At 32.1% G+C, this 14,662-nt stretch overlaps 1 protein-coding gene across 1 annotated transcript; it reads right to left on the bottom strand.

The window, feature by feature from the left end:
* Window positions 1-224: 224 nt before the first annotated feature.
* On the bottom strand, window positions 225-1,245 carry LOC111804980 (HMG-Y-related protein A). The gene is made up of 2 exons (XM_023689831.2): window positions 1,067-1,245; window positions 225-984 (listed from the first exon to the last, which is right to left on the bottom strand). Exons 1-2 carry the CDS (start codon window positions 1,139-1,141, stop codon window positions 502-504), a joined length of 558 nt encoding a protein of 185 aa, XP_023545599.2. The 5' UTR covers window positions 1,142-1,245; the 3' UTR covers window positions 225-501.
* Between the last annotated feature and the right edge of the window lie 13,417 nt (window positions 1,246-14,662).

Consider the following 14,662-nt stretch of genomic DNA (forward strand, 5'->3'; position numbering starts at 1 on the left):
TACCTTCACCTTATTTTTTTAATTTAAAGGGAATCATTTTATTATTTAAAAATTAAAATAATAAAACTATCTATACCTATCCCACGAGAACACTATGGAATTTGCTATAAAGTGAATCAAATAAATGCCCAAATTAAAGTTAAAGTGGTCATATAAATTAAGACCATTTTCTTTTTTTTTTTCTTTTTTTTTTGAGAATTTAAAGAAATGCGGAAAGAGGAAAAAAAAAAAAGCCTAAGCAGTCGTTAAAATAACTTACATGCAATTACAGTCTCCTAACCCCCACCCAGAATTACAGCCATTCAGCACCCGCCACGTAAGGAACAGAAGAAAAAAAGAAAAAAAGAAAAAAATTAATAATTTTTAAAATTAGGAAAAAAATAAATAAAAAAACAGAGCAATTTCCGGAGAGATCGACCAGCTAAACACAACCTAAACAAATTCATCTTTTTCTCTCTCTATCTATCTCTCTCTCATCCTCTGTTTTTTTTTAATCTCCACTCAGCACCCAACTGGGGCGACGGCCGGCTTAATCTTCGGCGGCCGCCCTCTACCTCGGGGCGGACTAGCGACCGGAACCGACGTGGGCGCTGGCTTTGGGTACTTCGGAGGGCGGCCACGTGGCCTTCCACTTCCCGAGGGGGGCTTCTTCTTGGGCTGCGAAATGGGAGCGAATGGATCTCTGGATTTCGGTGGGCGGCCACGTGGGCGTGGAGGAGATACGACGGTGCCCGGCGGGAGAGGGACTTTAGGCTTGGGAGGACGACCACGGCCACGCTTCGGCGGCGCGTTGGGATCGGGTTTCATATAGTTGTTTTTGACGAAGAGGAGTTGGCCGGTTTGCTTCATGACGTCCAAGTGATGGGTAAGGAGCGTAGTGAAAGCTGGAGGCAGATGGCCGTAGGTGGACTCGATCTGCTTCGTAAGCACCGATTTGCTCACTCCGTTTTTGTCGTTGAGAGCGTCGATCGCTGACATAATCATCTGTGAAACAAATTCCCAAAATTAAATTAAAGAGAAAATTGACGAAATGTAAACAGAGAGTGGAGTGGTAAAATTAAGGCACCTCGGGGTAGTGAGGGAGTGAGGGGGCCGGAGGAGGTGGCTGCGGTGGGTTGTTGTGTTGATCGGCGGTGGCCATGGTGGCGACGGTGGGATTATGGATAGAGAAAAAGGAAGAGGAGAGAGAAACACTGTAGGTTTGGTGGGAAGAAGACGATGGAGGACAGGGAAAGGAGAGGATTTAAAAAGGGGAAATAGGTAGAGGAGGGGATCGGAGGGAGGAGCAGGACAAATCTGACGGCTGGGGATACAGAGCTAAGGGTTAGGATCCCAGGGTTGGAATTCATCTAATGCGTTTCGCCACACGGATCGTTGACGTGGACTGTGGGACCTACTTATCACGTCCCTTTTTTTTTTTTTTTTTTTTTTTGTTCTTCTTCTTTTGGTACCAAAAACTAGCTCCGAGTTTCAGATAACCACCACTCTCAGTATTCCGTGCTGTTCCTGCTCCTACGAGGATTATTTTTTCTAATTAAAAAAATTAATTAATTAATTTCATTTCAATCACATCAAACTCCAATTTTTATTTCTTTTCTTAATTTCAGGTTTTTTTTTTCTTTTCCGCCTGCCATTTTCAACTTTCAAATTTTTATTCTTCTTTATTTCATTTTAAAAATATATATATATATCTCAATAAAATAAATTTAATATTGTTGGTGTAATCTAACACCTTGGCCAACTTCAACTATCTAACTCAAATTCTATAATCGATGGTGTTGAATTTTTTTTTTTTTTAGTTTAATTTTTTTTTTTTTTTTTTATCAATCCAACCTCACCACCTTGAAAATATTTGACATTTATAACCGAGGTTAGTGTTACGTTGTGATTTATAAATATTTAATATTTGAGATTTATGAAATTTTAGTTATTAATATAACATGTACCCGGGATAATTACAACTTTTTAAAATAACTATTTGAGTTGTTCATGTCATTAACTCGACCCATCTAAGAAATTTTGGTTGGTTCAAAAGATTTCTCAAACTCAACCAATATACACCCTTATTAAAATAAATTTTTTTTTAATTATTATTATTATTATTATTATTATGTATAGATGAATAAATTAGGTAAGGTGAGTTTATGTAGGTGGTGGAATTAATAAACTCATTGCACGTGCGAATGAGATGAAAAACATCTTTAGTCAATAAGTGTGACCATTTATTAGTTTATGAACTTGGTATAGGAATGTTTAGCTTATGGGTCTACTATGTACAGCCTAAGATAATAAATTATGTCTAGTTAATAGGTGTTGAAAAATATTATTAAATGTGAAACCATGAATGAACTTTTAAGTATATAACTTAATTAAATTTTAAAAGTTAATAGTTTTATTCATGTCCCTTGAATTAGAAAAAACTTAATTAAAAAAAGTTTATAAAATTATTAGTTAGTATCTCTGTGAATTTAATGTATTTTTATTTTCAAATATTAATTAACTTGAAACTTATAACGAGCTGCTGGTAACTTTTTTGGAATTTTTTTAAAAAAGCATATAAATGAAGACATTATGCTTAAATGTTATATTCTTACGACTGTATATGCCATGTATGTAGTTATATATATATAACTAATTTTTTTCTTTTTGTTCATACCTATTTCCTTTTGTATTTCATTTAATCAACTCAAAACTATTTAAATAGTAATTTTAAATATAAAAAACATATCAAAGTAACTCATAATTTTTTCTAAACCAGTGAAAAAATAGATGAAAAATAAAATAATTTTTAATATATATATTTTTCGAAAAAAAGTTGGAAGCTTTTAGCTTGAAAGTTGATTTCTTTTTCTTTTTTCCCGTCCCTTCTCATTTTTCTTTTCGGTTTGTTGAAAAGTTAGAAGCTCAAATTTTTCACTTCAAAATTGATTCTTTTTCTTGTTTTTTTTTTCTTCCGTCCCTTCTCATTTTTCTTCTCTCGGTCCGTTGACCACTTATCGGGATCAATAATTCATCTCTAATATCACTAACTTCAACTATTTATATTAGAAGTTAATTAATAAATTTACTTAATAATTATTTTAATTATTTTCTAAATTTCAAACGTTAAGATATTAATTTATGAAATTTGAAAATGAAATAAGAATTTATGAACAAAGATAAAATGTATTTTCCGTGGGAAAAAGGGTAAAAATTGATTATTCATAGGACTTTACGAATTGCAGTGTTGACTTCATGTCTAAGAGTCCACCTCGGTCCCAAGGGACAAATAGAGCTACTGATGAGTCATGTTCTACCCATTTAAATGTCCCAAAGCTTTGACTTTCAAGCATGGCATTGTTGTAGTTTCTGTAAGGTTTCCGGGTGTTTTGGGAATTAATTCACTGTCTTGTCGTTTTGTATGATGAAATAAATTTTTTTTTTTTTTTTTATTTTGTGGGTCCTACTTCCTTGTGTGCATTTTCAATATAATCTTTTTTTTATAAATAAAATATATATTTGTTTTCATGTCAGCAATGAAACTTTACCATAAGAGTATTATTTAATTATGTGAGGACTTTCATTCATAAACAACATGGTCATGTTATCTATTCCTCATTTCTTAAGAGTAAAAGCTATACTCACGTACTAATATGAGCTATTCAAGCATGTTTTGTTCTTCACATATATCCTAGAAAAAAATTTAAGACGACGTACAAGATAAAATTGCTCCAAGTAATTACATGATTGAAACACAGAGACAAAAAATGTATATTATTGATATAGGTAATAACTTTCATTTTTTTAAGTCTTTCTTAACCATCATATTTTTAGTATTGCTCTTATTAGATGTGGTCACAAATTATTTATTTTAAATAAAAATAAAAATAACGAAGAAACTCAGAAGAGGTTAATTATAAAAAGGTAATAATTATGAATAAAATAATCATTCTATCTTATTTCTAGACACATTGGTTTAAATTTCTTTTCTTTCTTAAACAATTAAATTTAGTTTCATTTACTTAAACAATTAAATTTAGTTTCATTTAATCTTAATTTAGTTTCAGAAATGGGGGAAAATTAATTAAAAAAATATTTGTCGGCAGAAAATGGAGAGTTAAACTCTAATATAAATAAAGGTTCCTTGGCCTTATTGACTAACAATTGTTTTGTTTCATACTATTTGAGCGTGTCAATTGAAATACATTTCTGACAACTCTAGCTTGGCTTCTCAGCTGATCCGACTTGAGTCTGATATGACCGGATCCTTTTATGTCATGTTTGACTCTTTGGAAGCTGTTTTTTTCATTAAAAAAAAAAAATAGGCGTTTAAAGTTAGTGGGACTCCTGAGGTAGAGTTAGATTTCATGACTTCGACTTAGACCAACCAAGCAAGTGGCTCTACGGTTAGTTTAATTAGATGAATTGTATGATATATGATGACATGTGTCCATGGCTCTTGCACTTGTCATAATTATGATTGGTATGTTATATTATGCTATGTTATTTTATGTTATACTATGTTAGGTTATGTTATGCTATGTAGTGTTATGTCATGTTTATAAATTATATTATGATGTTGTTAATCCATGATGCATAAACCTCTATACACCACGTCATGTAAGCTATGTTATGTACGAAAGATTTGACAGGGATCATGTATGCATGATTCATAGACTCTTTATGTTATAAATGAATGGAGGTTTGACTTGTTCAATATATACTATGTTGTGATTTTAAGGTATGAGGACCTCATGCATTTTTGTGTATCATATGCATTTGAATACTTTCTTGTTATGTTTAGTATGGACAAGTACCTTACAACATTTATATTTGTCATGATATTATCCAGGCCCTTTCCCTCTATGGCGTCCAACATCCCGTTAGTGAGTCCTAGATCGATAAGCGAAGCCCAACGATAGGTATACAAACCCGCCTGGTAGGCTAATGTGCGCGTGTGTAGATTGTGTATAGGGAAGTATTACACATCCAACCTTGTCTAGCCTAGAAACCAGTCTAATACCATGCCATGGTGTTTTTGAAAGGATAGATCGCACCATATTGCATGTGTTTGCATTTCCCAACCTCAACATTAGTTAATGATGCACGTAAGTATGATGGTATTGGGTTATGCATTTCTTTTAAGTGGATCATTATTTTTAGTAGCTCTTACCGTGATTACATTTCAAAACTCTATAAGAATGTTTGGTAAAAACAATCATTTATTAAATGTATCATTTTCCTTTGATGAGATCCAATACCTGAACGAAGAGAACAATGTTTTAAGAAACACTTATTTTTTTCCTGTGTGGTTAGATTATTTCTTAAAATAGTCCAGTCACATTATTCTTATTTTTTAGACGAAGGTAAGACACTCTTATACTGATGACAGCGTTGCAACGAAGGTCATGGAACCAAAGTTACGATATTTGCATTCATGTCTTTTTGTTAGGTCTTAGGTTAGATCATAGTTTTTCTTTATTTATCTATATTCACGTTATTTATATTACGCCTCTCTATTTTATGACAAATCTAAGGTATTTATTACAAATGACACATTTTATGAAATATTTTAAATACATGTTTTCTGCACGTATTAGTCACCTTATTCATGTAGTGGTGATCTTGTTTTTTAATAAGAAAATAGGGGCGTTACAATTAGTATCAAGAACTTTAGACTTATCGTCACTATCAATGTCTTATAAAAAAAAAAATAATAAATGATGTAACAAAAAAAATGGTTGTGACTAATCGATAGAACATGATCTATGAAACCAATACCAAAAAAAGTTTTATCCAATCACAAAAATGATTCTATTATTTTTTAATTAATTGAGGTTGAGATTTAAAAATTTTAATTAGATGCCACCTAAAGACTAATTGATTATTAATTAATATCATAATCTCATCCAAATCCTTTCTTCTCATTTACGTACCTTTAGTTTATTAAAAATAAATAATATTAAACAAAACTTGTTTTCAAAGTATGGTTATCAAATAAATTATTTAATAACTTCTAAACATCTTTAGTTTATTAATTGAATTTTTTATCTAAAAAAAATATAACAAGTATGTAAAATTAATATCATTCTTTCGATGTTAAATTTTATAGCGTTTTTATACATTTATTACTAATAATGTGTGTTATGAAAAGGGAGAGATTCATATTCTGTCATGAAATTACGAACTAGATTAAGAGTATTTGGTTAACGACTTATCATTTCATGGATGACTAATAGTAGTTGCTATTAAAACAAGAGGTAAAAATATTTTAGTGTCAAGATTTGCATTAAATGGTATATGCGTTGAAATCAGAATTAAAATTTAATTTACTTAATATCGCACAATTCTATAATAATACAAAGTTAACATCTAACAATAAATGTTTTCACTTGTAAGTTATGATATGGATATACTAGAAAACATGTCGGAGCTTGTTTGATGAGTCGTAGGCCAAGTTCGAGAGTAGGATGCAAGAAAGTCTAAGACGGGATAGCTTACAATCATTGGGCAGTTGTTGTGTTTTCATGCTTATGTTGTGAGCCTCGAATGCCAAGAGAAGGTTTGTCAGTGGGATAGCTCATAAGTAGTGCACAATTTTCATATTCATTTTGAAGCATAAATATTTTCGGCGAATCAATTAGCGGCTAACGGTCAGCCCAAAGTTCGAATTGTCATCGTGACGATGCATCATTTTGTTAGTCCACTATAGTTCTACATATAAGATGAGCTCAAACGAGTTGACAAAACTAAGAGTACGACTCCTATGATACAAATGAGTTGATCAAGTCTTAACTACCATGGTGGCAATGATATATGACCTATAAAAGAGATTTTAGTCTATAGCCTACATAAATCGTATAAGCTGGATATATGGTAGATTCAATACATGATTTATAGATGATTGTATAATCGTACGAGCGAGCAGTTATTAAGTATTTTTATATTTATTAATTCTTAATCACTCTACTATAGAACTAAAGTTTTCTGCATTGCAGGATAAATTGTATTTATGGATATAATCATTACTTGTATGTTAATCTTTCACGGGTTGTTTATAATTATAATTTGGTCAAAAAGTTAGTTTTATCCCTTCAGTTACATCTTGCACCTTAGCTATTATCGATCATCTAATAAAGAATCAGTTTATAATTTAATTATAAACTAGGTCCCTTGAAGGCTAATGACACGATGAGATCCTCGAAATAAGCACTTGAGAACTACTCATATTTTTTCACTTTATAAAAAAGAGTGAATTTTATATTATAAAGTTCGTATTTGGTCAAGTTTCTAAAGGGTAGACTTGTTGAATCAACTACAAAAGCTTCTTACATAATAATAAAAAATAAAAAAAATTAAAAAAAAAAATAAATCCCTTATAGGAAGGAGTTGATAACTTACTCAAAATAAAGTTCGAGTCATATACGATCATTTGTTGAAATATTGATTTTTCCAATTAACGAAATTATACAACAAGATAAAGTATTCCATGTCTAGTCTTTGTGCTAACTCATTATATAAGATACGTCACTCACGTGTTTATATACGAGTTATTTGAATTAAATCATTTGTAACTATTACAAAGTAAGTAATAATAGTATTACCATGACAAGACATCTAATCTTATTCATATTCTATATATTCTTGAGCTAATAAGATTTGATGCTGCTTCAATTTGGCACTGAGGGAAGGTCTTTGTTTAGCTTTGGAAGCAGGGCTCTTCTCTTTCTATTTGGCCGGATAAGTGGGGAATGCTCGGATAAACTAGAAAAGCTTGAGTAGAGCTAGATCTAAAAGACTTGGTTGGATGCGGGATCTACTCCATGAAGAGTGATACAAACGTAGATGATATTATCAATGACCTTCATTCAGCCCCGCTCTATAACTTCCATTATTTCGTCCGTTCACAAGGTTGTAAAAAGAGAGCAAGGGACGACTATCTGGACCAATCTTCCGTACTGCCCTGCTACTCTCTCTCTATAAAATAAAAAATAAAAAATAAAAGCCAGAGATCAACAATCTCACTTGAGGCTCAACGAAGGTGGAAGATGCATCACAAATGGGCGTGAAATCTGCATTCTTAAATGAAAAACTTGAAGAAGAAATTTATGTTCTTAGTCGATAAAAGAGTTGATGTATAGTAATGTGTATGTAAGGTGTGTTATGACATTGGTTGAATGTTAAATTGGTGGTTTATGTTAATGATGAAATTATGTTATAATTGTGGATTCAGGACATCAAAGATGCAGAGAATGAGTCTTCTAATGTGGACACAGTATTGTGGCATTGTTGGTCTGGATGCATGGCTTAGATCATGATCCTCGTGATACAGAATAAGCAATTATAGGTTTATGGAAATATTCCCTTGGAGAAACGTGCACATAGATGCCATCATGCACTAAATCTTCTTAGCTCACACTCAATCTCTACATGTGAAACACTGTGAAGCAGCTGCTGTGTTCTTCTTTTTGTATGTCTGTTGTTGGTAGCATTTAAGTGAGCTATATCTGAATGTAGGCTGCAGCTGTGCAGGTGAAGGAGCTAAAAGCATATGCGTTCTCTGGAATTTGCCAGTAGATGAAAAGCCCAAAATAAAGATCTCTTATACTCATAATCTGCCAAAATAAAGATTGATGGACACTGTGAAGCAACGTTTTGTTTTGTTTAGTGTTTCGTGTAACAATTCAAGCTCACCGCTAGTTGATATTGTGTTTTTTAAGTTTGCCTGAGTTCCTTTTTCAATCGATGTGGGATCTCACAATCTATCCCCCTTCAAGGCCCAGCATACTCGCTGACACTCGTTCCCCCTCTCAATCGTTGTCGTTTCTCTCTCCAATCAATGTAGGTTCTCACAATCCACCTCCCTTAGGAGCTTATCGTCTTTACTGGCACACTACCTAATGTCTGGGTTTGGTACCATTTGTAACAGTCAAAGCTCTCCGCTAGCCGATATTGTCTTTTTTTGGACTTTTCATCGTAGTTTTTAAAATGAGCATATTTGGGAGAAGTTTCCACGCCCTTATAAATAATGTTTCGTTCTCCTCTCTAGCGTGGAACTTACGTTCTTGCCCTCTTAGCCCTCTTAGCGTGGAACTTGGAAGCAAATATTCATCTCTATCGAGTTGAAGTCTATCTTTAATACTTCAATTTGGACATAAATATTCATCTCTACCTAACATCAACCACCACACAGTACTCCACATAACTATCTCATGGCAGCTACCCCAATTTACTTTCTTAAGAAATAAGACTCATAATTCAACCAAATTAATGCAATACTTAAATTAGGCTCCTTCATTTATTGCTATAGGTATCAGTCTATTAGATATAACAATCTTTCATACTTTAAAAAATATATATATATATATATCTACCGTAAGTTATAATAAGTCATTTTAAATATATTCTTATCTCACGATCATGTTTCTCCAAGCTATGGGCCATGTGCCCTTTCCAACCTCTTTTAGTGCGTGAAGATACGATTAATTATCAATTCTTCTTGTCCTGAGTTAAATACAATCAGTGTCATTGCTGTCCCTGACTTGATAATCTATAACATTAATTTCTAAAATTACTATCAATATGTTTTGTAAAAGGTTCTCTGTTCCAAATTTGCGTCACTTGTGTCAATGGAAGTGACTTATTCACTTGTGGAAGTGAGTGTCGTAGAATCGCTTTGCGAAGATGCGATGGTGACACCTAACACGACACTTCGAACCATCTTGTACACTCTCGAACACTTTTTGTGATATGCATGAACATATTTTGGGTGCAAGAAGAGAATATGGGTTTAATGATTGTGGTCCGAAGTAGGTTTTTAAGTACTCAAATCGTTGATTCCATGATGATTTGAATGAAAAGGAAGCAGCAGGCTCCATTTTTATAACACTGATGTGCAGAAAGGGTATTGGTGATAATGGTCACAGTTGCATCTGTAAAGGGAATTTGTTCATTGTTTAACTCAACCACTTCAGCATGCATCTCTTCCTTCACTTTCTGCAAATCTTTCATGATTATTCTATACTTTGATTCCAACTGCCAACTACCTCAAATGATTAACCTAGTTATAACTTTCTTTATAACTTCCCAATTTTCAATTCTCACATCCATTTTTATAATAAACTTCTTTCTTTATATATTATTACCTAATTAAATTTATTTTTTATTGACTCGTCCAAAAGGTTTGTTGCTCTAATCTTTCATTTCATTTATTGTTAAACTAAACTTTGAACGGTAAATAAGTAATAAATCGTACTTTGTACTATGGTGTGGTAAGATGATACTAGAAAGAATCTTTAGCCTCCATAGAGATACCTAGTAGTACTAAGTATATTTTTTTTTTTTTTGTATACTTTCTCTAGTTATTCGTATTCTTTACATAGATCGAGTTTGTGAGTTGTGTCATCCTAACAAATAATTATGTGAAATTTTTTTAAAATATATTTGGTTAGCTGACATTTTATCTATGAAAATCAAGTTTATAAATATTTCTAAAAATATTTTCAAAATTCAAGTTAAATTTTGAAAAAAAATAAGTTTTTACAAACATAATTTTTGTTTTTGGAATTTAGCTATAAATCAAAATGTTTCATTACAGGGAAGATTAAAGAAATTGGGAGAAAACAAGACTAATTAAAAAAAACTAAAAAATGGAGACTATTATTGGTAACTAGTTGGTTTTTGAAAATTGTGCTATTACTCTACTACCATTTACATATTTCTTACCAAAACTGTTAAATTCTTAATCAAATTTCAAAATTGATATGGAAACATAAGAAAACCCTATAAAAAAAAACATATAAGTGATTACAACATTTACGAGTTTAATTTTTCAAAACAAAAATTACAAATATCAAATAAGATTAAAATCGTTATCAAACAGGACTATAATTATCTAAACTTATCTCTAAAGGCTCCAAAAAATAAATAAATACACGTTTCTTTAACAACAAATTGGAGCAAGATATCGATGATTATTATCCCACACCATAACCATCGAGAGGGTAGAGAAGAGAAGAAGAATTAGAGGGTCAAAAGTTTGAAGGAGTAAAGGATTAAAGAGTAAAGAGTAAAGAGTAAAGAGGAGGCCAAAATAGATAAAAGGGGGAATGGTTGGTGTCCCATCTTTTCAAGTCTCCCATTATTGCAATTACCATATACAATTCTTAGGGTTTTTCCTTTTTTTTCTTTTTGTGTTTGGTTAAATCAGCTGTTCATCATCATTACTCATACATTTATGAAATCTCTGGTTGAATATGGAGAGGCATAAAAGGTTTTAAACATTGGAATCTGTCACAAATCTAAGATTCTGGAGCTAATCATAGCTTCTTACATCTTCTTTTCTCTTTTCTCTTTTCTTTTTTGAAAATTTCAAACCCCGATGAGATACCCCTTTCTATGTTGATGACCTCGACTATGTTTCATATTTCTCCTATCTCTATGTTATAAAGATGGTAAGGTACTCCTCAATTAGAATCAATATATGTCTAAATTAAATGTCTTCCAATAAAATATTATAAGCAAGACTTAGTCAGCTCTTTTGAACTAATCAACACTAAAAAGTCTTATATCTAATTCTACTAAGCTTATTTGAGTTTACGGTAGGGCTTTCACTTCTTAATGTCATTTGGTCAGGCTCCTCTAAGTCTATCTCAATGACTGAGTTTAAAATATTTAATTCTTCTCAATCATTTGTATCATTTGACCTAACCCTACATTAGGTGAGAGAGTACCTTGTATATAATCTAACTCTAGGACATATATGACCCATGTCACATGATAGCTTACTACTAGAGATTAGTTGTTGATTATCTAGTAGACATCGTATAATCAATAATAATATGAGAAGCGACTCTATGCCTACCATTGCTAAGGATAGTTGAAGATCTTCTCCCCAATCACCACATAGTAACATGATGAAGTTTACTATTAAAGGTTAATCTGCTCGTTTAAGGTAAGGTAAGGACCTTAAAAAGAGAAGTATCGCTACCAAAAAAAAAAAAAAAAAAGGTTTTAAAACAGAAATAAGAACACCTAAATAAAATAAAATAAAGTCAACAACACCAAAATTAAATACACGATAATAAGGCGACCTTGTTCAACTTTATTATAGAAGGGGAAAATGAGTTTGAGATACAATTGCAAAACAAAATACAAAAGACTCAAACACGAAAATGGATTGACATTCCAGAACGACTCCCTCTAATAACCACAAAGCTCTTGAACTATAAGGACACATTCTTCACAATGAATTTGCACACATTCATAAATCTGACTATAGATCAACAGACAAGTTTACCTGGATTCTCAATCTTGGTCATATGCTATTAATAACGCTCGTTCATCTATCTGAAATAAACAAAATCTAAGAGTCTTATCATTGAGCTTCCATGACTCACTTGAGTTCTTAGCATGACTTTAATTCCCTAACCACCACTCATTTGGTTCTTAAAAAACTTAAATCATTGGTTTTACTAACCTCTTACAACCACTTTAACATGTCTTCAGTCATTTAACATAGAAGAACTTTGAGGGCTTGTTCATCGATTACAATACAATGTTAACTTATAAACACTTAATCGTACCATCCATAGTAACATCAATATACCATTTATTGGCCTAATCGTACCATCCATAATAACATCACTATACTAACTATTGGCCTAATCGTACCATCCATAGTAACATCACTATACCATCTATTAGCCTATAAGTAAGATGTAGTATGTGGCTTAATTAGATAGTTTATCTTTCGGAGTGTAAATAAGTTCTAGGATCTTATGACTAACTCTCTCTACTAGTTTTTCTAATTAAGTTGTAATATACACTCAGAGCTCATATGTAAGACACTCTTTCGGTCAAATGTGACTTGCCTACTAAGTGCTTTAGTGGACTTGACGTAGCTCAACATGACATTTAGTTGCTCTCATAGCCCTACCTTAGCACACAATGCACCAATTGGTTGTTCTTAATCTAAATCCCGTAGGTAGGAATGCTCTTGGTCTTGAGAAAACCAGATCAGGATCAATTGCTGCTATCACTCCCTATGCTTCTGCGTACCGTACCCCAACCACTTAACCTTAACTAATAGATGCTAGTTGTTCGTGGAACTGCTGCTTGGATTATCTAAGAATAGAATGATGGCTGGAGACAGAGAGGTGACGGGGCTTATCATGCCGGGTAAAATGGAGAGTTTCGTCTTCTCCTCACCGGTGAGCCTGATGAGTCGACCAATTCCTCCACCCCCTTTCCTTCTCTTTACTCTTGACTATTTTTTGATAGGGGAGACAGCCCACACTGAACACCAAGCCAATTTCACCTAAGAAGATGTGCACTACATTCATCAATCCAGGAACATGAAACTTATAGTAAGCGAGTAAGGTACTACCTATCGTAAGAGCTAAGGGCAAGGCTAGCTTACATCCCTTGCTTCGTACCTATCTTCCATAATTTCGCCTAACAAAAGTTGTATGACTGGTTGAGGCTCTTGTGCTGAGATTGACTTTGTCTTAAGGGTTTCAGGGTCTTATTCAATATTGTCTTAATGGACACTTTCGATAGGGAAAGATTAGACATAAATATGATAATGAAAGGATGGTTTAATGAGATGATGCTCACAACATGCATGAGATCTCACATAAAAAAAAAACATCATAGTTCAATGGGATGATGCACATAATATTTACATGCTTATCGTGACATACATTCCTTAAAAGAAGTATATACATATTCATGGTATTTCATTCCTTATGAGACGTACGTATATATTCATGATTGAACGAGCCTGCACATGAAACTAGTTGGTTTGTGGAGTGAGTCGAATACTCGTCTGTGCACGTGGTTGCGGTGTGAATGGGATGAGCTGTTAGTTGGAATGGTGGTAGATCTGATGTGGATGAGGGTGTGGTGTGCCAATTCAGTTTTTGGGTATTAACCAAATAAGTTCCAAATAAGATCTTAAGCAACTTCCTAATAAGTTGTTAATATTTGTGATTATTACTTAATCCTTCCCACCAAACTTAGGGTAGATTTTGAAATTATAGCGTTGAAAAATGAGAGCTTAACCACTTGCTCACAAATTAAGAGTAATTACTACTAACATTCAACAAAGTTGGTTCAAAGCTTAAATTCAAAATTTCTAATTTAAATTTATGAACAATTGTCCTTTCATTTCTTAATTATTTAATATATTTATGACATCTTTTCTAAACCTTTTTATTTTATTTTTAAATACTACAAGTTTATTTGTAGTGGTAGAAATTAAATATAAATGATTTTAATAATAAAAAGAAACGTATAATTAAGAAAATAAAATAAAATAAAATAAAAATATAATTATTAATTTAAGTCAAAATTTTATCTGCAAATCAACTTAGACTCCTAATTAGTGATTGTTTTACTATTAGAAGAAAAATAGGGAAAGAACAGAAGATGAAAACTTGCCTATTCTAGGAGGTTAGTACTACTCACTTATTTTAATGTTTATCTCTAATATATTATGTTAATATTTGTCAGTCTTATCCACTCATTTTAAAATTAAATTTTAATAAATAGTCTAAATTGATTAAAAATAATAATTAATACAATTATTAGTTTGAAATTTAACTAATTTGTTTAAATATAAATATATTTAATAAAAATTTCTTTATTTCACAAATTTTAACAAACAAAAAATTAAATTAAA

Source organism: Cucurbita pepo, chromosome 1 (genome assembly GCF_057944985.1).
Source record: "Cucurbita pepo subsp. pepo isolate OVF chromosome 1, ASM5794498v1, whole genome shotgun sequence".
NCBI lineage: Eukaryota > Viridiplantae > Streptophyta > Magnoliopsida > Cucurbitales > Cucurbitaceae > Cucurbita > Cucurbita pepo.